This window comes from Cervus canadensis, chromosome 1 (genome assembly GCF_019320065.1).
Source record: "Cervus canadensis isolate Bull #8, Minnesota chromosome 1, ASM1932006v1, whole genome shotgun sequence".
Taxonomy (NCBI): Eukaryota; Metazoa; Chordata; class Mammalia; order Artiodactyla; family Cervidae; genus Cervus; species Cervus canadensis.
Window position 1 is genome coordinate 125,544,811 of NC_057386.1, and position 27,764 is coordinate 125,572,574.

General features: G+C 61.1%; 1 protein-coding gene across 1 annotated transcript; it reads left to right on the forward strand.

Annotated features, from left to right (window-relative positions):
• Positions 1-77: 77 nt before the first annotated feature.
• Positions 78-27,099, forward strand: HIP1R (huntingtin interacting protein 1 related). The gene is made up of 32 exons (XM_043441769.1): positions 78-279; positions 14,751-14,814; positions 15,195-15,337; positions 15,566-15,622; positions 16,607-16,687; positions 17,046-17,122; positions 17,342-17,403; positions 19,049-19,189; positions 19,922-19,979; positions 20,091-20,166; positions 20,325-20,465; positions 20,558-20,619; positions 20,832-20,904; positions 20,991-21,174; positions 21,263-21,351; positions 21,434-21,550; positions 21,642-21,743; positions 21,967-22,161; positions 22,385-22,532; positions 22,647-22,733; positions 23,035-23,142; positions 23,277-23,413; positions 23,646-23,756; positions 23,974-24,032; positions 24,279-24,309; positions 24,395-24,457; positions 24,830-24,930; positions 25,034-25,139; positions 25,234-25,357; positions 25,436-25,497; positions 25,606-25,809; positions 26,039-27,099. The coding sequence occupies exons 1-32, from the start codon at positions 187-189 to the stop codon at positions 26,081-26,083; spliced, it is 3,201 nt and encodes a 1,066-aa protein (XP_043297704.1). The 5' UTR covers positions 78-186; the 3' UTR covers positions 26,084-27,099.
• Positions 27,100-27,764: the final 665 nt, after the last annotated feature.

The following is a 27,764-nucleotide window of genomic DNA, read 5'->3' on the forward strand; positions in this document are numbered from 1 at the left end:
GCCAGCGCACCCCCACCGGGGGCGGGGCCGTGGGCGGGGCCGGGGCGGGACGACAGCAAGCTCCTCCCCCGAAGGGCGGGCGTTGCCGTGCGGCGGGCGGCCTCGCGGTGCCTAGGCTAGGGCGCGCGGCCGGCCTGGGTCGCTCAGTCGCGCGGAGCCCGGCCCCGGAGCTCAGGCGGCGGCAGAATGAACAGCATCAAGAACGTGCCGGCGCGGGTGCTGAACCGCAGGCCTGGCCACAGCCTGGAGGCCGAGCGCGAGCAGTTCGACAAGACCCAGGCGAGCGGCGGGGGCCGCGGGCGGGCGGGCGGGCGGGCGGACGGCGCCCTCTCCCCTTCCCCTCACACACGTCCCTCGAGTCCGGGCTGCGCCCGTCCCCGGGGCGCCCCAGGCCCCTCGCTCCCGGCCGCCTGGGTTCCCCTGGCTGCATCTCGGTCACGGCCACCCCAGCTCCCCGGCCTCCGCCGCCCCGGGCGCAGGTGAACCGGAAGCGCGCGCCGGCGCCCGGACCACAAGCGGCGCGGGGGGCTGGGTTGGCCGGGGCTGAGATGCCGCCGGGGACTGAGATGCGACTGAGGGTCCCAGGTGGCCCGGGTACCGGCCAGGTGCTCAGGGACTGAGATAGGGTCGGGGGCCGAGATGGCCAGGGGACAGCGGTGTCCAGGGACCGAGAGGCGGCCGGGGACCTTGGGTTCCCAGGGACCGAGAGGCGGCTGGAGACCTCAGATGACCAGGGCACCAAAGTGTCCAGGGACTGAGGAGGCCGGGGACCGAGCTGGCCGGGAGCCGAGGTGGCGGAAGGGGATCCAGGTGGAGGGGGCCGAGACGCGGCGGTGGGCCAGGTGGGTCAAGGTACGTTCCAGGCCCGGGTGCGTCCAGCCCGGGTTGGTCCGAGTGGATTTCTCCACCCTGGCCGCGTAGCGCCGCCCCTCCCGGGCTCCGGCCACCTTTTTCCACGCTTTAAAAGAATGCCGCCTCTTCGGAGAAGCAGTGCATTTCCTTCAAGGAAACGCACTGCTTCCTTTCCTCCTGAGTTGTTTTCCAGGGCCGCACAATATCTTATTATCTGCTGGTTGAAAAGTTTCACGTATGTAGCCAGACTTGTTTGCCCGAGCCATTGGCCCACATATAAACAGGTTCACACCCCCTTATTAAATGCCGGCGCCTGACAGAAACTTCCTAGGGTTCCCTTCCTGCACTTCCCACGCTCAGGCATCTCTTCCTGAGGGTGGCATATCCTGGGAAGATTATTTTAAAAATGAAACAATGACAGGGGGTGTGTATTTGTCCATGTGTCGCTGCTGAGACCACACTGATGATGGCTGAGACCACAGTGATGAGGGTGTTGCTGTTTCTGGTTTTCTGTTCCTTTTTATTTTACAAACACTGAGGTGGTGTTCTGCCTGGGTCGGGGTGGGGGGAGCTTACTTCTTCATTTGCCAAAGTAAGTTAACCAGGACTGATACAACAGAAAGTTTTTCTTTAGAAATAAGCTGTGGACTTCCCTGGAGGTCCAGTGGCTAAGACTTTGTGCCCTGCATGCAGGGGGCAGGAGTTCCATCCCTGGTTGGAGGACTAAGATCCTCCAAGAGTAGGCCAGAAAAAGAAAGGAACTAAAAGGACCGAACTTACCCCTGTCTGAAGCCCGGTGGTGACATTTGTGTCTACCATTATTAGCAAGGTTCCCCGTCTCTCCCTGTAGGAGCAACAACTTATGAGGTGTCTTTCAAATCAAGTTAGTACATGCAGCCTACAACAACTTTCGCTTTGAAGTAAAAGAAAATGCAGAGGAAACATCTAACCTTTGTGCTTGAGATTAACAAGGAAAATGATAATAAAACCTTGGCTCTAGGAAAGCCTAGTGCTGAACCAACCTAGCCACAAATTATTAATTTATCCTTGTGATCACCACCATCCGGCCCCTGGTATATTTTCAGCCCAGATAGCCCATCATAAAAACAAATATGGCATTTAATTTAAAGTCATTAATGCATAATTAACTGTGCCAGGAACTTGCAGAAGGATGGGGAGAAAAATTTAATTGGCAGAGAAAATCTGGATGTTGTCAGATGTTATTCATTTGCTGATTTTTAGTTTCTTTCATGCTTTTGAGAAGGTATAAAGAGGCCGGATTGCTACATAGGGGAGATGAAATTAAAGGGCTGAGTTCATTGATCTTACTCTTAAATTGTGATAAATCAAGGGCAAGCTTCCCGAATGTCAAAGAGAGTCCCTGATATAGCACCGCATATTTTGATGGTTGGTTTGGTAAACAAGAGGGTGTTTTGTCCTTGCTGCTTGGTTTTTTCTCAGAGGCCTAGAGGGTTACTTATCATAAATAATTCTTTCTAATAGGTGAATCTCATGGGCTTTATCCATTCCAGGGCTCTTTTTTTTTTTTTTTGGAAAGATGGAGTTCAGGTTCAGTGTCTAGATTTGTCTTCAGAATGACTTATTGAGAGATGCAGGAATAAGGTTTTGTGCGTGGTTAATATTTAATTAAATCACTCCCAGAAATATCTAGTGAGCTGCCAGCCAGGTCCCATTGGAGGAAAGGACATGGAGAGCCGAAGCTGCTGCTTACAGGTCTCCTTCTGAACAGAAAGTAGTGCATCTAGCCCTCGGACACGCCTTGCCTTCGGAATGCACTGCCTGGGTCTCCTTGTTGACCACAGCACCCCGTATAGCAGAGGGGCATTTTGGCTTCCTTAGAACACATTTCCCCACCATCCTGCCAGCTTCGCTATTCCTCCTGGGCTTATGGGTCAAGAAGAGGAAAAATGTGACTGACCACACCCTGTTTTGCAAAAGGGTTTCTAACCCCGCCCAGTCAGGAAAGTGGAGGGAGGGCAGTCCTGCATCCTTCACGTTGTGGGTACTCGTGGTTGTTATGTGATGTCAGTGTGTGAGTGCCTGAATATTAATCCCCAGGGCGCCATGCAGAAAGCTGGTCTATTCTTCCCCAAGACTTTATGGGCTCTTTGGTGATAAAGCCCCTTTTTAAAATGGAAATGACAAAACTGTATGGGCGTTTTGTTGTTGTAGTATTCTGAATACAGGATATTGTGGAATATGGCATACCCGTGTTCTGAACCTGAAAATCACCTGTCTTGTTTCAAAGGTGGTGCGGTATCACCGAAAGTCAGTGCACCTGTGTCCCTGGGCAAGGTGCTTAACTCCTGTTTCCTGGTCTGTAAAAATAGAGATAATTCCATCTACTTCCTTGGGCTGTTTTAAGGTCTAGAAATGATGGGGTGGGCTAAAGAGGGCCCCCCACCCCTGCCGCCACCAAAGATGTCCATGCCCTAATTCCTGGAACCCGTGAATATCTTAACAGTCCTGGGAAAGACAGTGCTAATCAGAGGACCTTAAAAAGAGGGGGCATGGCCTGGGTTAGCCAGGTGGCCCCAGTGTAATTAAGGACCTTTAAATGTGGAAGAGGTCACGGGGAGGTCAGGGTGATGTGCGGTGAGGGGGACGCCATGGGATATTGCTGGCTTTAAAGCTGAAGGAGTGTGACTGTCCTCTAGAAGCTGGAAAAGGCCAAGAAATGGATTTTTTCACAGAACTTCTAGAAAGAAACGCGGCCCTGCAGGCACCTTGATTTCAGCCCCTAAGATCCATTGTGGATTTCTGACCTCCAGAAGTGTAAGATGACACGTTTGTGTTGTTTTAAACCACTTAGCCCACTGTGGTCATTTGTTAACAGGAGCAATAGGCAGCGAATACCATCAGAACACAAAACATGTAGTATGGAGTTCTGCAAGTGGTCAGCGATAGCCTTCTTTCTCCCTGCCTCCACCTCCCCCAAAAGCTTTACAATTTGAGAACTATTTCAGACCTTCCAATAGAGAGGAGACCCATCTTTGAGGCCTAGCATGGGTGACGGCTCAGCAGATGGGAGTCCTAGAAATGCTAAACCCCAAGCTTGTTTTCTTCCTTGTCTATGAGCACATTGGCTGTCTGGGCCTCTCTTTCCCTTGCAGGAAATGGAATCAGAGCCCAAAAGCTTCTTTAAGGTCAGGACGAGAGAGTGGCCTCACTGCTCAGTGAGCCGGGCCGGATGGGGAAGAAGAACATCATGCCTGGGTGGGAGGGTCAGGAGTTAGGGGCTCTCTGGGAGGGGCGGGAGCTGTGGAGGGGAGCAGCAGGCGGTAAACTGTTCATAAGTTTAATTTTTCAGGTCAGTGACACATTGCCTCTGCAGCCTCTGTGGAAATGAAATCTTATAAAGATTAATGTTTATTGACACTTAGGACAAGCCTGGCTTGTCCAATAGAGACAGAATAGAAGCCACCTGTATCATTTTTAGATTACTTAGCCACCCTAAAGACATAAACAGGTGAAATTCATTTTCATCGTATATTTTATTTAGCCCAGTGTATCCAAACTATGGGGCTTCCCCAGTGGCTCAGTGGTAAAGAATCTGCCTGCAATGCAGGAGATGGGGGATCGATCCCTGGGTTGGGAAGATCCCCTGGAGAAGGGAATGAGAGCCCGCTCCAGAACTCATGCCTGGAGAATCCCATGGACAGAGAAGCCTGGCCGGCTGCAGTCCATGGGGCCGCAAAGAGTCAAACACGACTGAGCACGCACATCCAAAATATAACGATCCCAACACGTAATCACTGTAGAAATTATGAATGGGGTATTTTACATTCTTTTCCTCCTACTGAGTCTTCAGCATCGTTTTGTGTTTGATTCAGCACATCTCAGTTTGGGCTCACATTTCGGGCACTCAGTAACGTGGCCGGCAGCTAGTGGATTGGTCGACCGGGTGTTAGAATCACCTGGGGGCGTTTTTACACTCGTCAGTGTCTAAATCCTGGTGACTGGGAGTGATTTGACTTGGATTGGAGTCCTGGGCACATAGGTCTATTAAAAGTTCCCTAGCCAGGAATCCTGTAGAACCTCAGTATCAAAGGCAAGCCCCAGCATACGGACAGGTGTTTGGGCACTTGACTTGAATTTCTGGTTTGAAGGCCGTTCCCAAATTGGCAGTAGTCTTTTGGACTTCCGATTTCCTCTGTCCTGACTTGCCTACCCTTGAGTGTTATCACCCGTCTCTGCCGGGCAGGCAGACTTACACACTCTCCCTTTTAAAAAACATTTATAGTTGATATACAATGTCTAAGTTCTGTTGTACAGCCAAGTGACTCAGTTATACATATATATATATATATATATAGTCTTTTCATCTTCTTCTCCACTATAGTTTATCACAGGACACTGAATATAGTTCCCTGTGCTATACAGTAGGACCTTGTGGTTTATCCATCCTGTGTGTGATAGTTTGCATCTGCTAACCCCAAACTCCGAGTCCTTCCCTTCCCCAGTCACCCACCCCCCTGGCAATCACAAATCTGTTCTCTATGTTGTAAGTCTGGTTTTGTTGTGTCGATGAGTTCACTTGTGTCACATTTTAGATTCCACGTATAAATGATATCATATGGTCTTCCTCCTTCTGACTCATTTCACTTAGTGTGATCATTTCTAGGGCCATCCGTGTTGCTGCAAATGGCGTGATTTCATTCTTTTAGTGGCTGTGTAATATTCCATTGTGTACATGTACCACATCTTTATCCATCCACCTGTTGATGGACAGGTTGTTTCTGTGCTTTGGCTGTTGTAAATAATTATACATGCTCCCTTTCTGTCTTCGTTATTCCTTATAGATACTGCGGTATTACAATGCTGTAAGTCACCAACCCCTTTCTGGGCCTCATTTACATGTTTATTTAAAAAAAGTTCCCCCACCTCCGAGTCTGGGAGGAAACCTCAGCCATATGGTGGAAGTCAGAAAGCCCCCAGTTCCACCCACGTCTGTCGGCTCCCGGAAGGCTGGGGCAAGGGAAGGAGCCTGGCAGCCAGCGCAGGCTGGTTGAAAGGCTAACGAGAGGTGAGCCCGAGGTTTTCTGAAAAGGAAGGGAGCATGAACCCAGCTCACAACCCCCATGGGACGCTGCCTGCAAAGCCACACCTGAGCTGCCCTAGCAGCAGCGGCCTTCCTCCCTGGCCCCCAGGGGTGGGTGGGGGGTGGTGAGCCGTGCCCTTCCTTCCAATGGCGCTGCTGTTTCACGCCCCTGAGACACCCTCCACCTGGTCCTGCCCCATCAGCCCACTTGGTGATGCTCAGGACAGCTGCTGACTTCCGGGTTCCTGCGGTTTCCCCCCAGAATCCCCCTGGGCTCCCCAAGTGTCTAATGATCTCTTGGTCCAGGCTGGGGTGAGGCTGTGGCTGCTCATCCTTCCCCTCCCTCTTCCCACCTTTGCTGTACGTTTGTCCCACGACACGTTCACAAGGGACCACTGACTGTGTGTCTGTTGGCTTGTTTCCGGTGCCCTGGGATGTGTCTCCTCCGAGGGTGTTCACTTTGGTGAAGGAGGTGGGAGAGGGACGGGGGGCTGTGGCAGAGTTATCTGAGAGCGGGGCTCTGTGCCTCAGTCACACCATCTGCAAAATGGAGCTAATCCTAGCGCCCGAGCCATGGAGTAGGTATGAGGATTTGCGCCTGGTGCAGAGCCAGTGCTGGAGCGAGCAGCTGTTGGCTGTTAGGCTGTGCGTGGGAACGCAGGCTGGACCGCAGAAATAGAAGTAGCGCCCTCCTGGGTTCTGTCCCTGTGTCCCCAGGTGATCCTCTGTAAGTGGGGAGCGGGGGCGGTCCGGGAGGGCTGCCACGGGAAGGTAGGGAGCCGCCCGTTCCTGGCAGGGCGATCCTGCGGTGCCACCTTCTCAGGTATGGCAGGCCCTGTTCCTGGGTGACGCCGTCCCCTGGAAGATGCCCCAGGGGGAAGCCCCAGAGAGGTCGGGGGAGGCCAGCTGGGACTTGGCAGAAAGGCCTGCCCTCCTGACCTTGCCCCCAGGTCAGCGTCCCGTTTGTGAATGAAACCCGCCTGGGCACTGAGTCCAGCTGTGCGAGGTGGAAACTCTTTGGAATCGAGTCTAGGCCTGCTTGGCTGGGGGGTGGGAAGAGGGGGCAGGGAAACCCAGCCCGCTAACCTGAGCCGGGTCCCAGAGAGCCTTTGCTGGAGCGCCTCTGCCAGCCAGGCCGACAGCAATACCCTTCCCCCGCTCCACCTGGCTCCAGGGTGGACTCAAATATCACCTTGTTTGCAAAGCCTTCCTGTGCTGCCCTAGTTCTCGCGATACTATCTTCACTTGTTTCCCTGTCTCCTGAAACCCTGCAGCCAAACCAGCAGGAGTGGACGGACCTGAGGCTGGGCGTGTGTTTGGATCCAGAGTCACACGAGGAGGAGAGATTGCGTTGCCTCCCTCCCAGCCTCTAAGCACTGCCCCCTGGGGCCCCAGGGTCCTCAGGCAGGACACCCTTGACTCCTCTCGTGTCCTGGCACCCAGGAGTGCCTGGCTCGGGACCCGCTCGGCGAGTGTGCGCTGAATGAATGGGTGCCCTGGGGACCTGTGGGTCTCCCTTCTTTGATACTGCTGCTCAGTGAAGCCTAAAAGGCCCTGGCACCCACTGCGGGGAAAGACTGAGCCCTTGGAGAACAGTTTAGTAGAGGCGGGGTTGTTTTTCCTCCTGCTGAAACAAACACAATCTCAAGTTGCAATAGGTTCTCCCGCCAGAGAGTGACTCAGCCCCCTAGCTTGTGGGCCAGACAGGTCTGGGGAGTGATGTCAGCAGGGCCCAGGAAGGAACCTGCCCCGGGGCTGGCTCCCTGTCCATCCTGGAGGTGGGCCACATCCTCCTTACTACTTCCTCCTCAAGTGTCACCTGCAGAGCCTGGGGGTGGAGGGGGAGGTGGCAGTGCCCACCCCCGCTGAGCCTCGTCCTGGGGAATGGGAGGAGCCCGCCTGGGGCTCATGCCCTCCCCTCCCCCATCCAGTTTCATGAGGTCAAATGATTGAGGGGCCCAGAGCGGGGACTGGGGGGCGGGAATGGAGGGAAAAGACGGTTGAATGGGCAGGATGGTGTCGCTCCACAGACTTCCCATCTGCTGAAATGACCAAGCTGCCGACCTCTGACCCCGAGTTCCCACCGCTTTGCCTGTGACAACATCCAGCCGCCTCTCCGGCTACAGAAATCCTGTGTTTGCTTTCATCAATGGCCATTGAGGTGGCAAAAGCATTTGAATGCGGTCTCTCTTTCCTCTTTGGAAACACTAAAGCAGGTTAACCCACCTCTCTGCCAGCCCCCATGCCCCGGCTCTTGAAGGACTTTCTTTTTTTTTTTTTGGCCCTGCCATGTGCCACCATGAAGCGTCAAGATAACAGGACAAGGAAGATAAGTCTGATTCATTTCAGGGTTGGTTTTAAAAATAGAAATGGTTTTATAGTTGCCTTTGGTATTTAATTCTAGTGGTTAAATCATTAGTTGGAGAAAGAGACACACACATGCTACCTTGAATTTAACCAGCACTTATATTTGAAAGAGCTTTTGTTCATTCAAGTGTTTGCTCTTTTACTTATCCAGTAAAGATTTATTGACTGCCAGGTGCAGGTTTGGGGACTGGAGGTACAGCAGGGAGGAGACCAACCAGGTTCCTCGTGCCAGGTTCAAGTTCAGGGGTGGGAGATAGAATAAGTGGTAAACCATGGTTTCAGAGAATAAATGTCCTGGGTGAAAGTAACTGAGAGAGTGCTGTGTGGAGGAGGGGCTGCTCTAGAGAGGGTGGTTGGAGGAGACTTCCTGGGAGGGGCGTCTTAGATCGGAGCAGGGTGACCCCAGAAGCACCGCTGGGCCTGGGGGTGGGACCACACTTGCCCAGTTTGAGGGCCAGAAGGAAGGCAGTGTGGCTTGAACAAAGCAAGATGTCCCACCCCTCCCACGAAAATGTCCTACATCTTCATATGTGTTTGTGTCCTCAAAGACCCAAGGGTTTTTTATTCCTGCTTTCCAGATGGGAAAGGGGAGGTTTCTAAAGTGGAGGTTCCCCAGGGAGCTGGGGTGCACGGGCCTGGGGTCTCCGGGCCAGGGTGCCGCGGGTGGCCATGGTGGAACCGGGCGAGTTGACCTGTATTTGTCCCCATTCACGTGGGCTCCTGGGAAAGGGGTCTCCCCGAGTCTGCGTTCCTCTGCTGTGCAGAGCCCAGCACAGCCTGGCTGGGAGGCCCGACCTCGCAGAGAACAGTCAGGGCTGCAGCCTCCGGTCACTGGGTGCTGACCCCTCGCTGGGGTTTCCAGAACGGTGGCTCCGTGAGCGGTCGCATACTCAGCGCCCATGCCCTCCCAAGGTGCTCCCTGGGTCCCCTCTGCCTGCTCTGCAGCCTCACGGCGATGGGGCGTGAGGGCCGGCTTGACTTCTGTCTCGAGTCCACAGCAGGTGCCCAGGTGGCAAGCCTCTGGAGAATATCACCCGTGGGGTCTACTCCCCACCCCCCGCCCCGCCTCACCGGGTCCCCTCTCCTGACCCACACAGAGATGCTCCCTCCGTGTCCCTGGGAGTCACCCGTCCAGTGCCAAGCGCCCCCAGAGGCTCTGTCCACCCTGGTCCTGGGGTTGTTGCCCCCGGGCTTGACTCCCAGGCCTCTGCTGGCACCAGACGGGGTTTTATTTGACAAACAAGAATGAGACTGTTCCTGGAAGCAGGGCAGGTGTGTCCTGGGGCTCCGGCTCCCACAGACCCAATGGAGCCCACATAAGAGGCCTTCCTAGAGGCCCCCAGCCCTGCGGCCAGACAGGAGCCGAGCTGAAGGTCTTGGTCAGCCAGCCTTCCTTCCCCACAGGAATGGGGGACCCCCCCCTGAGCTCCTCGCTGCCCAGGTGCTGTTATTACCTGTGGTTTACACAAATCCCGGATCCGGAATCCACATCATGACTTGGGGTCAGGCCAGGTCCTGGGGAGCCGGGTCCCCGCAGTGGGACAGAGGGGCCAGAAGGATGTCAGTGCGGCCCCTAGCCCCCCAGCCCTTCCCGCTGTGAGACCCAGGACTGGCGGTGTCTAAGGGGACCGTCTGCAGAGCCAGCAGCCTGGGTCCCAGCGCGGTCCGGCCACCCTGGGGACTGCTCGCCCTGGGTTAGCAGGGGAGGGTGACGGGAGGCTTGTCTGGGGGGACAGTGCCTGCAGTAGTGCCCGGCGGGGTGTGGGCGCCAGGGCTGTGTTTCCTCGTTATGACCTTGAGCAAGTGACTTAACCTTCTCGAGCTCTGATTTCTTCATCCACCTGCTTCCAGGGTTATTCAGGAGACTAAATGGGATAATGCTGGCGAGGCGCTCGGCACGGTGCCTGGCACATGGCTGAACTTGATAAAAATAATTTTATTAGTCATTTATTGAGACCAGCTCGCTGGCCCTTCGGCATGAAGTATGCCTCCTGCAAGCTTCCCCGGGGCCAGCCATTCCAAGTGCGTCTCCAGAGCCTGCTGGAGGCCTCCCAGCACTCAGCCTGGTCCCCCCTGTCCGGAGAGGTGGGCCCCTCGCCACGAGGTGGTCTCTGGGCCTAGGCTTGGAGTTCTCCAGCAGAGAAGGAGCAGCCGTGGTCTGAATGCTTGGGACGTGGTGTAGTCACCCATCCTCGGGGTCCAAGAAGGGTGTCTCTGCCCACCCTCCCCTGTCTCTGCAGACCTCCCTCAGCTCCCTCTCCCAGAGTCCCCCCACCACCACCCGGCATATCTGGGGGTCTCACAGACCCACTCTTGCTGCTCTTGTCCTGCTCTCCCACCCTGGCTCAGAAGTGGGGGGCTCCCTGCCCCCCGCGCCCCCCCTCCCCGTCCTCAGCCACTCAAAGGTTGAGTGGGAAGTCAGATAAACAGACCCCCCCCAAGACGGTCGCCACCCGCCCCTTGCCACTCCCCGCCCCCTCCCTGGACCCTCTCTCCAGTTCGGGCTCTTCTATCTCCACACCCAGTGAAAAAGTGAAGGTATTAGTCACTCAGTCTTGTCTAACTCTTTGCGACACCGTGGACTGTATGTAGCCCACCGGGCTCCTCTGTCCATGGGATTCTCCAGGATACTGGAGTGGGTTGCCATTTTCCTTCTCCAGGGGATCTTCCCAACTTAGGGATCGAACCCATGTCTTCTGCAATGGCAGGCAGGTTCTTTATCACTTGTGCCACCTGGGAAGCCCGTCTCCACACCCAGGATCCTAATCGACCCATTCTGCTTGAAGCTTCTGCCTCCCGGACAGAAGGCTCTCTCCACGGCAGTCGATCCTGCCCGTCCTGAGAGATTATACTGCGCTGGCAGCACTGCCCTGGCTGGTGGACCAGGGCGGAAGGCAGCCTCTTTCTGTCCCCGTGCCCCTCTGACTGTCCCCCACCCCTCAGTCTCGCCATAGGCACCGGGGGGCTGGTGGAGGACGCCGTGCGTGTGGGCAGAACCGGGTGTCGTGGTCAGAGCTGCCGTGGACTGGAAGCCCGGGAGCAGAGCCATGGCGGAGTCGGCAGGCGCAGGTTCCTGAGCTCAGGAGAGGAACCCCGGCGTTCCCCACCCCCGACTCTGCGGCGCATGCAGGACAGTCTAGGGAGGCCACGGGCACCCCGGGGCCTGCCATGCCGTCCTGGGACGGGGCTTGGCTGCCGCGCCTGGAGGAACAGCAGGCCTGTGAGCATCCACAGACCCCCTCTGTGTGAGCTCTCTGCCTCCTTGGGAGGCTTCCCGGCCCACACATCTGCCGCCTGCACACAACGGGGCCGTGTTCCCGCCGGGACGGACCCTGTTCCCGCAGCCGGCGGAGCGGGGAGCGGGCGGCACCAGGAGGCGGGGGTTGTGGGGGGACGGGAGGGGCCTGGCGCCCAGACTGTACCGGCGGGCCTGAGTCACCCACATCTCGCTGGGTCCCCAGAGCCTCCTCGCTGCCTCTGAAAACCTTCCATGTGCCAGGCGCCGTTTAGGGGTTCGGCAGAACTGCTCTCTCACCCCCGGCACTGACCTGGACTTGGGGGTGCGGGGGGAGTGAATAAGGACACTGTCGTCAGGGGTGCTGAGCGCAAGAAGCATAAATCAGGGGAGGCTGAAACAGGCCAGTGGCAGGAAGGGGACCCGCAAGGGGGGTCCCCAGAGGGACGGCCAGGCACTCTTTCTGGGGGTCCAGGCCCAGCCATGAGAGGGCGCTCGGCTTACACCTGGACTGCGGTCAAGGTGCCCCCCGCGGCCTCCCAAGTGGGCGGGGAGGTGGGGCTGCTGACCCTGGGCCCAGCTCCCTGCTCCCCTGCTGGGCCCCAGCACGCCCACTCTCTGCTGCAGGCCCGGGGAAGGGGGTTGGGCTGGCCTCCAGGAGGCAGGGGTGTCCGCACGCCCCCTTCCTGGGGTCTGGGGTCGGCCCCAGGACAGTGGGAGGACAGGGCACCTGCTGGCCCTGACTGCAGGTGACACTTTGGCATCCCCTGGCCTTCGGGGCAGCCTGCTTCGCATGTGTGGCCCTGCGCTGTGCTGGCCCATGGTCTTCCGGGCCAGGTGGCAGTTGTCAGAGCCAGCTCGGGTGTCAGGGCCACTGGGGGATGGGGTTACACAGCCCGGAGATGGGCCCAGTCCCACCTTACGGGCTGGTGTGCCTGCCCCTGCCAGCTCTCTACCTGTGCTGGAAGGAGGGGCCTGGGAGCTGGACTGCAGGATCGTTGAGGACACAGCCAGACTTACCTGTGCCCGTATTAGCTGTACAGATACCCAAGCTCCTGGAGCCTCAGTTTCCTCTTCAGGAAAGTGGGCTCATGCCCACTGGGAGTGTGTTGCCGGGACCTGGCGCAGGGGAGCGCCTGGGAGTTGCCGGTTGTTGATTTCCGTTCTTAGTCGCCGTGGGCCGAGTTCTCTGCCCGCTGGGGCTTGATGTTGGCAGGCAGGGCAGCAGTACACCCGGGCCAGCTCCTCTCACAGTTGATGCCTGTGGAACGCGGGCAGGCGCCGGGGCCTCGGGGAGGCCGAGCTGGCAGAGGACCAGCAAACACGGAACAGATGGCCCGGGAGCCTCCCGTGTCTGGCTGGCCGAGGCTTCTCACGTAAGGGGAGCCAGAGCCAGCCTGTGTCCTCTCAGGACCCTGGTCCTCAACAAGGCCGGAGCCGCGCCCCCAGCCTGGCCCTTGATGCCGGGGGAGCTGCCCCCCGGGGCCCAGCGTGCTGTGTGCTGCTGCCCAGCTCTCCCCGAGCCCCCGAGAACGGCCACAATGGGTGCTGTGTGTGAAAGGAGGTCAGCCGGCCTGGCTGGGGTGGGCGTGGGGGGCCCGGCCGGCCCGGCCCCAGTCGCTCCCAGGTCCGAGAGCCAGAGCAGAAAGCACAGCCATGGCTCTTGGGGTTGCTCTCTCCTCACAGAGCAGGCCTCCAGTCGGTCACAACAGGACCACAGATGAGTGAGATCACCTCGTGCCTGGCAGGACCAGCTCCTGTTATCCCCACTCCAGAGGTGGAGAGCAGAGTGGCCTCCGGGTTAGAAAGAAAGGAAGCGCTCACTGCCCCTCGGGGCTCTCTCTCCATCCTGTCTTGCTCCCACCACAGCTGGGCCCGCTCCGAACAAGTCAGAGCAGGACCGGGCTGCAGGGGGAGCAGGGACCCCTTGCCCAGCCCCGAGAGCTCCCTGGACGGCCTGGGGCCACGTGGGGCCTGGGGCCGCACCTGTGGGGGACTTGGGAGAATCACTGGGCAGGGACCCGATCCCGACCCTCCCACCAACCAGCAGCTCTTCTCACTCGATCCACAAGCTTGGGGCTAGGTGGGTGGACAGAGGCTTAGAAGACCTGCCACCAGGTGGAGAATTAAAACATATCCATGAGTAAGCCCAGGGCCAGTGGCGGTTCCTGGGTGAGTGGGCTGGGGGTGACAGTGCCCAGAGCCTCTGGTGAGGGAGCAGTCATATCCAGGAAGCCTTCTTGGAAGAGGAGGCATTGCGCTCAGGGGGACAAGACTCCAGCAGGTGGAGGTGGGAGGGGACCTGACACTGCCACCTTGCTCAGGGCCTGAGTGGGGGCAGCACGTGTGCCAGGTGGGTCCCCCCCTTCCTGCCACCCCTGGTGGGGCTCAGTAACTGTTTGGGTTGGTGGGGCTGGGAACTGAGTCAGGACTCGCCCACGCAGGATGCACGCAGACAGGCCGTGGGACCTGGTGTCTCCTAGTTTTCCACCTACTGGCCGTGGGGGCCTCGTCTCTCTAGGCCAGGCCCCGGGGTAAAGAGACATACGTCTCTTGGTGGAGTCCGGGAAGGCTCAGGCCACAGCAGTCTCTCCGAGAGGTGGGACCCATGGAAGCTGTCAGGAGGGGACTGGCTGAGCCCCCAAGGCCCCGGGGGGCCATACCTTCTGGGGAGAAGGAACCGCCTGCAGTTTTCAGATCAGAGTTGTTCTCCTGCAGCACAAGCTGGCCCTTGGCCTTATTTCCCAGACCCCAGATGCTCTCAGTGATGGCGACATCAAGCATTAGTTGTAGTCTGAGCTGCACGTATCAAGTGAAAGAAAAGTCCTGAGTGGTCTGGTTTGCTTAGGTTAGGGAATTTCTTTTTTTTTTTTTTAATTATATTTATTTAATTTTTGGCTGCATTGGGTCTTAGTTGCGGCGGGCAGGATCTCGACACTACTACAGGCTCAGTAGTTGTGGTGGGCAGGCTTAGTTGCCCCATGGCATGGGGAATCTTAGTTCCCAGCCAGGGATCAAACCCGCATCCCCAGCATTGGAAGGCAGATTCTTCACCACTGGACCACCAGGGAAGTCCCTCAGAGAATTTCTGTTCTCCCCTCATCTCTCCCCTCGCCTTTAACCAGTGGGAAGGATCCATCCTGTCTGCCTGTCACCCCTTCCCCCGTTGCCTACTCTCTCCCGGGAAGGCTGCCAGGTGGGTCTCTGACGTCGGCCTCCTCTGTCCCCTCCCAGGCCATCAGCATCAGCAAAGCCATCAATGCCCAGGAGGCCCCCGTGAAGGAGAAGCACGCCCGGCGTATCCTCCCTGCAGCTGTTCCTCTGGGCCCCTGGGGGAGGCGGGAAGTGTGAGGCGCATGGGAGAGCAGCAGGTGCTGCGGATGGCCCAGTGAGGTGCGGCCCCCACGGCCTGGTGCCAGCCTCGCTCGGCCTCTTCCAGACTCTGAGTCCCGCCTGGGGAAGGCCACTTAATTGTCTTGGGCCGTTGGGCCCGGCATGGGAATGGGGCACAACCATGGCTGAGAAGCACAGCACTCAGTAGGGGGGCAGACGGGGGTGGGGAGGTGGCAGGCAGCCCGCCACCCTCATCTCTGCAGTCAGTCACCTGCTGGGCTGCACCCACCGAGCCCTCGCTCATGCTGCGGGCCCTGCCGCGTGCACTTGGCCTTGACCTGGCAGGCATCATCCTGGGCACTCACCACGAGAAGGGGGCCTTCACCTTCTGGTCCTACGCCATTGGGCTGCCGCTGCCTAGCAGCGCCATCCTCAGCTGGAAGTTCTGCCACGTGCTCCACAAGGTCCTCCGGGATGGACACCCCAACGTGAGTAGCTGCTGCCCGCAGGTCCAGGGGCTCCGGCCCTCCGTCTGCCGCCCCCCACCCCCACGAGCACCCCCGAGCCGCCACCTCTGAAATGAGTGAGGGACTGTCCCCGAGTCTGGGTCCCCCAGCTCTGGGCGGGCTGCCTGCTGCCCTCCACCCCTTGCCCCTGCCCCCTCCCCCAGAAGGCACCGGCTCCTTCATCCTTCCCCCTTTGTCACCCCGGGGCAGGTGCTACATGACTGCCAGCGATACCGGAGCAACATCCGGGAGATCGGAGACCTGTGGGTAGGTGCGGGGAGCGGGCGTGGGCGCCTGGGGAATGGAGCCCCGGTGGTGGGGTCCTCCTCCCAGCAGGGTCAGAGTCACGTTCTCAGGGGCCGCGGTGGGGGAGGAGAGCGTCAGTACCTGAACCTGAGCCTTGCTCTTAAGACCTGGCGCAGGAAGCCCCAGACGCACCGCTAATGGGCCCTCCGGCTCCAGAATTCAGCCCTTCAGTCCCTGGGGGTCAAGTGCCCCACGTTGAGTCTGGGTGAGGGGTGCAGACTCTGGGTCCCTCAGGACCATCGGCAGCTGTCAAATCTTGGGAATCTGCATTTTCAGCAGGCTCCCCAAAGATTCTCATCCACAGTGAGGTCTCAGAGCCCCCAGGAATGTGTGCTCTAGGTCCGCTCCACAATCAGGAATCAGGGGCGTCCCCCAGGCAGAGAGAGGGTCCCTGGCCTTATTTGTCCTCCAGGAGCACGGCTGGGGCTGCATCAGCTGTGCAGGGGGCTGGGCGGGCCTCTGGAACTGACTGACCTGCAGTGGGGAGGCCCCTAGAAGTAAGGAAAACGGCGTCCCTGGTGCCAGCTGCAGACATGGGCCCAGCTGGCGTGGCCGTGAGGGGCGTGGTGTTGGGAGGAGGTGGCGGGAGGGTGTGTGTACACACCTGTCGGAATGTAGCTCCGTGGCCGCCACCAGCATTTTAATAAAGTGTCCCAGCTCAGAACTGGCCTCTTGCCTGGACAAAGAGCTCTTTTGTCACAAGAGTCTCTCTGGCAAGACCGATAAGGAGAGAGCAATAGGCAGGGAGGGAGCTGGCAGAGAAACTCCTCGGGGAAAGGTCGGTCACCTCTGGTGGGCCGAGCAGCGTTTGTTGAATGAATGAGTGACTGCGTGGGTGGGCGCAGGACCAACACCCTGCTCGTGGCCTTGCATCTTCCAGCCTCGGCCTCCTTGCTGGGCCCATGGGGTTCCTGGGTACGTCCTCACCCGGGGCTTTCTCCGCAGGGCCACTTGCACGACCGATATGGGCAGCTGGTGAATATCTACACCAAGCTCTTGCTGACCAAGATCTCCTTTCATCTCAAGGTAGCTTCCTCCGGGGAGTCGTGGGGCCTCGCCCCCCACCCCACCACGACATTGAGGAGGGTGGGGTCTGTCCTGTCCCCGCCTGCCCCTGGGGACGCTCTGGACAGATGGCAGGGAAGTCAGAAGGCCCAGGGGTGGTTCCCAATGCCGGCTGTGGTCCCAGCCCTGCCCTGGACTCCGACTGGACCGCCCGTCCTCTCCACCTCGGTGTCCGCAAGCAGCGCCCGGGGCGGGTGGCGGCTCCACAGGCTGGGGGTGGGGGGCTGCTTCTCTGGCCCCTTCCCTCCCTCAGAGACTGGAAGTGGCACTGGGCCAGAGCCGAGGGGGCTGAGGTTGCGTGGCGGTGTCCTCTCCGCAGCACCCGCAGTTCCCTGCAGGCCTGGAGGTGACAGACGAGGTGCTGGAGAAGGCGGCTGGGACCGATGTCAACAACATGTGAGTCCCCCTGGCTGTCCTGGGGCCGAAGGTCACATGTGCCCAGGAGATGAGGCTGAAGCTAAAGGGATGGGCTCACGCAGAACTGGGTGTTTCGGCTGAAGGACTGCCGTCTGGGTATCCATGCAAGGGTATGGCCACGAGCATCCCTCCAGCCTGGGGGGCTGGGGGCGCACCCCACACCCCTCCCATCCAGCTCTCCCTCCTCCTCCCCCGTAGCTTCCAGCTCACCGTGGAGATGTTCGATTACATGGACTGTGAGCTGAAGCTCTCTGAATCAGGTGAGCGGCCGGGGGGACCCCGGGTGTGCAATCCTTAGTCATGCGGCCCCCAGAGTGCAGGGAGGAGAGGCCTTTACCACCCCTGCAGCACGCCAGGCCCCTGGTGGGCATGTCCAGGGCGCAGTCTGGCAGAAGGAGGCCTGCTCTGTTGGCCCCGAGGTAGGAGGGGGGAGGGCAGGGTGGGGAGGACCCCAGGAGCCAAGTCTTCAGGTTTCTGACCACATCCTACCCAGGGCAGTTGGTTTGGGACAGTCCCACCCATTCTCTGCCATGAAAGGCCTCTGAGTCACTTCAGATCTCCCTGCCCAGGAACCCAGCAGCCGTAGGACAGGAAATCTCAGGGGGCCCCCCCATCTCCCTGCCACCAGGGCTGCAGAGGTGACGGTTCTGAGTGGCAGCTTCGAAACAACTTGTGGGTGACTCGGCGCTCTCCATAGGAGAGTGAGAGGCAGATGCCTTTTTAAGGGGAAGCCAGGAGTTAGAAAGTGTGTGTCCGGGCAGCCTCCTGGCACCGGTTTCTGGACCCTGAGGCTGGGTGGTCTCGGGTGGGGGGCAGCTGTCCTGCGGAGGTGTGCCTCTCCCCGAGGGCACCCCCACCCCACATGCCAGCATCTCCTGGAGAAAAAGCATGAGGGGGAGTGGGGGTTAGAAACCACCCTGAGGTTTCTAACAGCCCCAAATGGAAACGGCCTGAATGCCCCCCAGATGAGAAGTGACTGTATTGTGTTTTAAAACCCCAAATCGTATTTTATGTGTATTTAGATTTTTTTACAAGGAAAACGTACTTGACATGACGTGACATGTAATTAAGAATTAAGGTTTAAGCGTGAGGCACAACACTTCGTGCCTTCCTCCTCGCCCCGTCCCTCCCGGGCGTCCTTGCATCACCCTGGAGGTTTGCAGGTTGGCCCCACCCCAGGCAAGGCAAGAGTAGGCCCGGGGTGGGGGCCACCCGTCTGGAACGGTGTCCCCCGTGGGGCACCCTGGGTGTCACCTACTCACGTCTCTCCCTGCCCCAGAGACGGGCCCGGCCAGGGGCAGCAGTACAGCTGTCTCTCCCTCCTGCTTGGTCCGTCGGATGAAAAGATGATTCTTAGGGGCAGGGGAGATTGACCCCGGGTACAAGTGAGGTTTTGGGGTCCCTTGGGGTTTGCAGAACCACACCCTGAGTCCACTGCTATGAGACTGGCCAAGCCCGGGCTATTCCATGTCTGCACAACCTTAGGTCTCTCAGATTCAGAGTGAGCGGGGGAGCCTGTGGGTACAGGACTGTTGAAGTTGCCCAGATCCGCCAGGGCCCGCTCTGTCCTGGGCTCGCTGCCTGGAGTCTCTCAAGAGACAAGAGTCGCTGGCCAAGCTGAGCTGGGGTTCATGTGCCCCCACTTGCTGTCACCTTCGTTGGTGGGAGGGCTGCTTCAGGCCTGGGGGTCCATCTTCACCTCGAGGAGCGCACCAGTGGCCGAGAGCCTGGGGTCAAGTCCCACCGCCCAGCCAGGACTGGTGAAGCCAGGAACCCAGGCCATTGCCCTGTGTTCAGGTGACGGCCAGCTGTCCTCACCGCGGCCATCCCTACGCCTGTGACTGGAGTAGGCTCTGCTGTCTCCGGGCCCCCCGTTCAGGCTCCTCCTTCCCCTCTTTTCTGCAGTTTTCCGGCAGCTCAACACAGCCATCGCCGTGTCCCAGATGTCCTCGGGTCAGTGCCGCCTGGCCCCCCTCATCCAGGTCATCCAGGACTGCAGCCACCTCTACCACTACGTGGTCAAGCTCATGTTCAAGCTGCACTCCTGTGAGTCCCCGCGCCCCCAACCCTGCCTGCCTTGGCCCCGAGGTCAGCCGAAGCCCCAGAGGGCTGTGTGGGCAGACTGTGTTAGGGGTGGGAATAGAGCAATCCTTAAGATATTTATTTATTATTGATAAGTATATTTATATATTTATTACTTATTGTTTATATATAATTTATATAATGAGTAATAAGCTCATTACCCATTAATAGAAATAACATACTTGTTATGGGGGAAAAAAATCACTATTTTCCAAAAAAAGATTTAGCGGGGAGAGCTGCAGAGATTTACATGTTTGCAGTTCTCTTGACCGCCTGGCCTCGGAGGCCGCAGTGGCCTCTCCTGTGCCGCTGGGCTGGTGTGGAGGACCAGGGGGTCCCGTGGTGGCTCTTTAGTGTCCAGAAGGGGTCTAGACCACCAGCTCCGGGTCTGTGCGCTGTTCCACCATCAGCCGTGGGCAGACTCCAGTCCTGACGCACCAGCAGAGCCTGGCGGGCAGTGGGCTGTGGCTGAGGTTCCGCCCATCCTTCCCTCACTCAGTTGAAAGCCTGACCCCCTCACAGGGGTCCCTGGGTCCTCCTAATGGTGGGTGGGACCCAACGAGGTGGCAGGGGCTCTTGTCTAGTCTAGCATGGTTTCTGGAACAGGAAGGAGCAGGGAGGGGGCCGGGAGGGAGCCCCATGAAGTCTCAGAGCGGTGAGCAGAGAGGAAGCCCCCTTCAACCTTGCTGCCCCCAGGTCTCCCAGCGGACACCTTGCAAGGCCACAGGGACCGGTTCCACGAGCAGTTCCACAGGTACCGGCCCAGGCGGGGTTGAGGATGGCAAGAACGGGGCTCCTCGGCTCTGGTGCAGTGCGCTGGGGCTGCGGGTCCTGGCTCCTCTGACCTCCGGCGTCCTTCCCGCAGCCTCAGGAACTTCTTCCGCAGAGCCTCGGACATGCTCTACTTCAAGCGGCTCATCCAGATTCCCCGGCTGCCCGAGGTACCTGCGCCCTCCAGTGGCCGCCTCCGGGGCTGCAGCCTTCCCTGTCTCTGCGCTGGGGTGGGGGTGGGGGGCATGTGGCTGGTGTGGCGGCAGAGGGAGGGGCTTCCTGCTTGTTGCTGGGAGCACCCAGCAGCTTTCACCCACTGCCTCCGCAGGGACCCCCCAACTTCCTGCGGGCCTCGGCGCTGGCCGAGCACATCAAGCCGGTGGTGGTGATCCCCGAGGAGGCCCCTGAGGACGAGGAACCTGAGAACCTCATTGAGATCAGCACGGGTCCCCCGGCGGGGGAGCCAGCGGTGAGCGGCCCCCCTCCCTTCTTCCCTCCCTCCTGAGGTCTCCTGGAGGAGTGGGATGGAACTCACCAAGCGAGCATTGTTGCCCGTGGCAGGTGGTGGCAGACCTCTTCGAGCAGACCTTTGGACCCCCCAATGGCTCCATGAAGGATGACAGGTGAGGGCCTGGGGAACCCACTGCAGTGCGGGTAGGTGGGGATGGGGAACAACAGCCTTCAGGGAGCTGTGATCCTGAAAGACCACGGGTGGGGGATACAAGCAGGAGATGCCCAAATCCACTGATGATAAACCCGATGCCTGTGCCGGGGTCCCCCGAGGGCCCTGGGTGACTGAGCTTGAGCGTCAGGGCCCGCTGACCTCTGTCCCCAGGGACCTCCAGATCGAGGCCTTGAAGCGGGAGGTGGAGACGCTCCGCAGCGAGCTGGACAAGATCAAGCTGGAGGTGAGGGGTGCGGGCGGTGGGGCTGGGCCTGGGACTGGCTGAGCTGCGGGCCCCACACCCACACCCGCGCCCCTCCCACCGCCCAGGCCCAGCGGTTCATCGCGCAGCTGAAGGGTCAGGTGAACGCGTTGGAAGCCGAGCTGGAGGAGCAGCGGAAGCAGAAGCAGAAGGCGCTGGTGGACAACGAGCAGCTCCGCCACGAGCTGGCCCAGCTGCGCGCCGCCCAAGCGGAGGGCGAGCGGAACCAGGGGCTGCGCGAGGAGGCCGAGAGTATGTGGGCGGGCCCGGGGGTGGGGCAGATGGGGGCAGCTGTTCCTGAGTTGGGGGGTCACGGCCACGGCCTCTCCCGCCCCCGCAGAGAAGGCCAGCGCTACGGAGGCACGCTACAACAAGCTGAAGGAAAAGCACAGTGAGCTCATCAACACGCACGCCGAGCTGCTCAGGAAGGTAGGCCCGGACACGGAGGGGCGGGAGGGGAGCCCCAAGCGCGGCGGAGCCTGAACCGAACTGGTCCGGTCCGTCTGTGCAGAACGCGGACACGGCCAAGCAGCTGACCGTGACGCAGCAGAGCCAGGAGGAGGTGGCACGGGTGAAGGAGCAGCTGGCTTTCCAGGTGGAGCAGGTGAAACGGGAGTCAGAAATGAAGGTGCGTCTCGGAGCTCCCCACCCTCCCATGCCCAGAGCACCCCCCGCCCATCTCCACTGTCCCCTGTAACATCCTGTCCTACCCCGTCCAGCTGGAGGAGCAGAGTGACCAGCTGGAGAAGCTCAAGAGGGAGCTGGAGGCCAAGGCAGGAGAGCTGGTGCGCGTGCAGGAGGCGCTGAGCCGCTCGGAGCAGGTGTGGGGCCGCCCTGGCTGGGTGCACCGGCTTGGTTCAGAGGGGCCCTTGGTTTGGGATGCGGCTGGGACCAGCACCAGGGCACACTCGGGAAGCGGCATCTGGTCCTCGCTCGGCCCTCAGTCCCCCTCCAGTCTCCTGGGACCCTACAGACTGTCTGAATTCGGGTGGGGATGGGGTGGGCAGGCGCCCAGCAGCCCACTCACATGCTGGGTGTCCACAGAGCGGGTCGGAGCTGAGCTCCAGGCTGGACGTGCTGAGCGCAGAGAGGGACGAGCTGAGCGGTGTCATGCGGCAGCGCGAGGCCGACCTGCTGGCGGCCCAGAGCCTGGCTCGGGAGAAGGAGGAGGCGCTGAGCCAGGAGCGGCAGCGTGGCTCCCGGGAGAGGGACGAGCTGCAGGGGCGGCTGGCCAACAAGGTAGCACACGGTGGCGGGGCTCCCTCCGCGTGTGACGGCTGCGTGGGGACGGGAGCCCTTAGCACTGAGCTGGCTGCCCTGCTCTGGCAGGAGCCGCCCAGGCACTGAGGGGTGGAGCAGGGCCTCTCTCCAGAGCCCCCTCCCCAGCAAGGGTCTCAGGGGGGCACCTGGCTAGCTGACCTGGCTGGGTCTCAGCCACCCCTCTGTCTCCCTCGCCCGCCAGGAGTCTCAGGAGCAGGGGCTGCAGCAGAGGCTGCTGGACGAGCAGTTCGCGATGCTCCGGGCTACCGCCGCGGAGGCCGGACGCATCCTGCAGGACGCGGTGGGCAAGCTGGACGACCCCCTGCACCTGCGCTGCACCAGCTCCCCGGGTAGAGCCCCCGCCTGCCCACCCTCTGTCCCCACCCCACACCCTGAGAGAGGCGGGCTGGCTGCGGGGGCCTCAGCCCAGGCCCCACCCCTGACCTGGCCCCTTTGTCTGGCAGACTACCTGGTGAGCAGGGCCCAGGCCGCCCTCGATGCGGTGAGCGCCCTGGAGAAGGGCCACGCCCAGTACCTGGCCTCCAGGGCAGGTGAGTGCCACGGCTTGGGACAGGGCGGGGCAGAGGCCTGTGGTGCCCACTGGCCATTGCTGCCTGTGGGCTGCCTCTTCAGGGGGCACACCCTGGAGCCCACCCTGCGGGCCTGGGGTCCCACAGACTCTGGTTTGGTTCCTGCTTCTGCGGCTTTGTAGTTGTGGGACCTGGGCCAGCACCCCCTCCACCCTGCTCTCTGGGAGCTGGGCTGCTGGGGCCCTTCGGGCTCACGAGCAGGGGAGGCAGCACCAGGCCTCGCTCCGAGGCAGCAGCGTGAGGGTGTGTCCTCCCTGAGCAGACGCCTCCGGCCTCGTGGTGGCCCTGACCCGGTTTTCGCACCTGGCTGCGGACACCATCGTCCACGGCAGCGCCACCTCCCACCTGGCCCCCACCGACCCTGCTGACCGTAAGTGGGCCCCAGGCGTGCGTCACAGTGGTCCTTGTGGTGGACCGGGGAAGGGGGTGCGGCTGCAGGGAGGCCCTGGTGTCAGGCTGGGCCTGGGACATCCAGGGCTCCCCCTCACAGCCCTCTCCCCGCAGGCCTGATCGACACCTGCAGGGAGTGTGGGGCCCAGGCCCTGGAGCTCGTGGGGCAGCTGCAGGAACAGCAGGCCCTGCTGCAGGCCCAGCCTGGCCTGGTGCGGACCCCCCTGCAGGGCATCCTCCAGCTGGGCCAGGTGAGGCGGGCAGTGGAGCGTGGGCCAGGGTCGGAGGAGGGCGGTGCGGCCGGGGTCCCCAGTTTCTCTGCATCTCCTTCCAGCTTGGGCTGAGCAGGGGCTCACGTGGGGCCTGCTGCTGCGAGGCACGGGGTGGGAAAGAGCACTGCCCCAGTCTCACCCCCAGGCTCTGTGGGGCAGCCGGGGCGGAATCCACCCACCCTGCCTGACTCCCAGATGCCTCGTCCGCCAGGAGCTGAAGCCAAAGAGCCTGGACGTGCGTCAGGAGGAGCTCGGGGCCATGGTGGACAAGGAGATGGCGGCCACGTCCGCGGCCATCGAGGATGCGGTGCGGAGGATCGAGGTGAGGACTGGGGGCGGGGGCAGGAGCCCCGGGTGCGCCTCCCCCTGCAGGAGGGGCAGACGGCCTCTGCAGGTCAGAGGTGAGGGGATGGCCGGGGCCTGGCTCTCCCGCCGAGGCTCTGTGGCTGATGGGGGGGTGGGGGCTGACCAGCACCGGTGTCCCCCTTCGTCGCACACTGCCCTCCTCCCAGCCCACTCAAAGCTCTTGTCGGGTGTAGGACATGATGAACCAGGCCCGCCATGCCAGCTCTGGGGTGAAGCTGGAGGTGAACGAGAGGTGAGCCCCACTTGTGCCTCCCGGTCTCCTCGGGGCGAGTTTCTCACAGTTTTCCCGGATCTGGGGAGGTGGGTTCTGCCCTCCTGACTGCTTAGCCCTCCAGAAAGAAGGGCTGGGAACTGGCAGAGTGCACCCCGCCCTGTAGTTCCCAATCGAGGCCAGGCCGAGCTCCCTGGCTCCCCGCGGCTTCCAGGGCCACAGTGCAGACCCTTTTCTCTCGTTCCCCGTCCCTCCTGCTCCTCCCAGGATCCTCAACTCCTGCACGGACTTGATGAAGGTGAGTGGCCGGCTGAGACCCAGGCTGGGTGGGCTCTGTACCTGGCAGGGCCGCCCAAGGGTGACTTGTGTCTTGATCTTGGCAGGCCATCCGGCTCCTGGTGACAACGTCCACCAGCCTGCAGAAGGAGATCGTGGAGAGTGGCAGGGTGAGCTGGGCTACTGGTGGGATGGGGCATCTCTGGCTGGGCCAGGTGGGGCCCCCTCCTTAGTGGGCAGGCCGCACAGCTCGGCCATCGAGGACAGATTCCTGCAAGGGGCCTGACCCCAGAGCCCTCTTTGTCCTAAATCACCCCGTGGTTTAAGATTACCCCAAGGGCTCCTTTTGGGCATGAGACCCCTGAAGTGTGCAGTGGTGGCAGGGCCTGCAGCGTGCCTGGGGACCTCGGCTGAATCCCGCCCCCCATGGTCCAGGGTGCACCCCTGTGGCTGGGTGAGGGGAGAAGGGCTCACCCCTGGGGATCTGGTGTCCCCCTGGTGACATCCTTGACTGGTCCGCCCTGTCCTCCTGTCACCACTAGGGGGCAGCCACGCAGCAGGAATTTTATGCCAAGAACTCGAGGTGGACCGAAGGCCTGATCTCTGCCTCCAAGGCGGTGGGCTGGGGAGCCACCCAACTGGTGTATGTTGCCCCAGGCCTGGGGGTGGGGTGGAGGGGGCAGGGTGGGGGTGCTCAGGGTTTGGGGAGGGGTCGGAGACCCAGGCCCTGCCCGCTTTACCCCCAGGGAGTCGGCGGACAAGGTGGTGCTGCACACGGGCAAGTACGAGGAGCTCATTGTCTGCTCCCACGAGATCGCGGCCAGCACGGCCCAGCTGGTGGCGGCCTCCAAGGTGAGGCTCCCCCGCCTCCCCGGGAAGGAAACCGCGGGGCGGTGGCGCAGCCGGTGGGCCGTCCCTGAGCTGTCCCCGCGCCCCCCACCCCCAGGTGAAGGCCGACAAGCACAGCCCCCACCTGAGTCGCCTGCAGGAGTGCTCGCGCACCGTCAATGAGATGGCCGCCAACGTGGTGGCCTCCACCAAGTCGGGCCAGGAGCAGGTGGAGGACAGAGGTGGGCGCTGGGGTCCCCGTGGGGGTGGGGGTGAGAGGGAGAGCACACAGACGCTGACCCACCCCGCTCTGCCCTCAGACACCATGGACTTCTCCGGCCTCTCCCTCATCAAGCTGAAGAAGCAGGAGATGGAGACCCAGGTAGCTGCCCTCCCGCCTCTGTCCTTCTTGCCTGCCCGCCTCCCGTCTCCCCCGTCCCCTCTCCCTGGGGCGAGGCCTGGCCTGCTGAGCTGCTGTGTGGGGCTGCAGGTGCGGGCCCTGGAGCTGGAGAAGACGCTGGAGGTGGAGCGTGTGCGGCTCGGGGAGCTGAGGAGGCAGCACTACTTGCTGGCCGGAGCCATGGGGGCGCCGGGCGAGGAGGAGCCCAGCCCGCCCAGTGCCACCCCCCGCAGCGCGACCAAGAAGCCGCCCTTGGCCCAGAAGCCCGCTGTGGCCCCGAGGCAGGACCACCAGGTGCCGGGCGGCAGGGCAGGTGGGGTGCTGACGGGAGGGGCCCGGGGGTGCTGTCCCTTGGGGACAATCAGACATCACTGACCGGTGGGAGCAGACACGCTGCCCCGCACCCCAGGGAGCATGGCAAGTGCCCAGGGCTCATTCCGCAGGAGGTGGGGGGGCCCTGACCCAGGGTGTGTCCTGCACTCCCGGCTGTGGCCACTGAGCCCCTCACCTTTGACTCCTGCAGCTCAACAAGAAGGATGGCAGCTACGCAGCTCAAGTCGTGAACTAAGCCCCCTCCAAGGGGTCCGGCGGGGAGGCTGACGGGACACCTGGGCCTCGTGGCTGAGGCACCTCCGAGAGGCCCGGCCGCCCCCCAGGTGCCCAAGCCCCTGGCCCCCAGCCCTCGCTGAGGGCTGACCATGCGCCCAGGACTGACCGAGGCTGTCCTCCTGGACGAGAGCCTGTTTATCTGCAACACGGACCGCTGAGAGCAGCCAGGCCCTGATGGCCTGAGCCACAGCTCCTTGGGAAATACACGGAGCATTTCGAATATTCTGAGCTAGACCTATTGTGAGTTTGTGTTCAGCGTGCCGGAAGGCAGGGCCGCTCCCTGCCCTTTGGACCTGCGGTCTGAGGTTAGAGATGAACCGCACACAGTCCGTGCTGGCTGTTGGGGACAGGTGAGAGGTCACTTGTTCGTAGCCCTCTTGAGGCATGGGCTCCAGGGAGACGGGACTGCTATGGCTTCAGGCAAAGCAGGATGCCCTGGGGTACCGCCCCAGGGCGTCGGTGACAGGGCGCGCCCAGCACAGGCAGGTGACCTTTACGCAGGAGAGGCGGGCCCGCGCCCACCGGGCACAGGTGCTGCCATCTTCCTGGGGTCTGCGGGCCTGCCTCCTTCCTGTTCATGCGGCGGATCTGCGGGCCCCTGCCCAGGAGACCTCTCCCCTTGCCCACCTCCTCCCTTCGCCGCCCCCACCCCTGGGCGGTTTCCAGCCTTCCTGGAGGCCTCCCCAGCTCAGCCAGAAAAAGCCCAGGAGCCGCCTGCCCACTCTGCGGATCAAAAGTACCTCCTGCTCCACGGAACGGGGGCCGCCCCGGGGAGGGGGCCCGCCCCACAGAGAGGAGCATTTGGATGAATGTGCTCCCCTCGAGCCCCCTCCTTCTGGGAAAGGGGGAGACCCCGGCTGGGAGGAAAAAACGGGTCTGAGCGGAGCACAAGGAGCCAGCGCATGGTTACTTTGCGTGTGGTTACTTCCTCGTGTTGAAGGGTCCTACTGGCAATAAAACGCACTGACTGTTTCACCCTCGGCCCTCCGTCAGGGGCCGCGTCTGTGCTTCATTTCTCTGGGGCCAGGACGCTGGAGCGAAGGGGACCACTTAAGTTTGTGCAGTGGCGCGCTGCGGGCTACAGAACACCTTGCTGGTGCTTTTTCTGCTAAGAAGTGTCCAGCTCGTTTCCCAAGGGGAGGGCTGTGACTCTGGGGCGCCTGTTTGCTGGGTCTTAGGGCGTTCCCCTAAGAAGCCTCTGTTCCCAGCCCTGTGGGAAGCTGTCCCTCTCAGAGAGGGAGGGGTGAGGCCGATTCCTGGCAGCCGAGACTTCCACCTGAGTGTCACGCGTCTGAGCGCGGTGGTGGGCCTGACTCCTGCTGCAACGGGCTGCAGTGGCGGCACGTGGTCTCTAAGCTGGAGAACGTACCGGGCGCCGCGGCTCCTCAGAGCACTGTGGGCTGCACCCGCACCCACCTTCCCCAGCAGCACCCTGGGCACAGCCGTGGCAGGCTGCCTCAGAAACCGCACCCTCCCCGCTGGCCGCCAGCACGTGGCGAGCCAAGGACAATGTAGGTCGGGGCAGCAGCGGGTGACCGTGGGTGGCTCCTGCAAGCACCCTGCCCCCAGGCTGTGGTTTCCTGACCACGAGGTGGGGCCCTGCCTCCGCCAGGGTGGCTGCGAGGGGCGGGTGAGGTCAG

Bases quoted from the DNA above. Each gene is read 5' to 3' on its own strand.
- HIP1R (XM_043441769.1), top strand. From the start codon at position 187: ATGAACAGCATCAAGAACGTGCCGGCGCGGGTGCTGAACCGCAGGCCT. The intron at 20,466-20,557 runs GTGAGCGGCCCC...TGCCCGTGGCAG, and splicing joins CCCCGGCGGGGGAGCCAGCG to GTGGTGGCAGACCTCTTCGA. The intron at 20,905-20,990 runs GTGAGGGGTGCG...CCCACCGCCCAG, and splicing joins TGGACAAGATCAAGCTGGAG to GCCCAGCGGTTCATCGCGCA.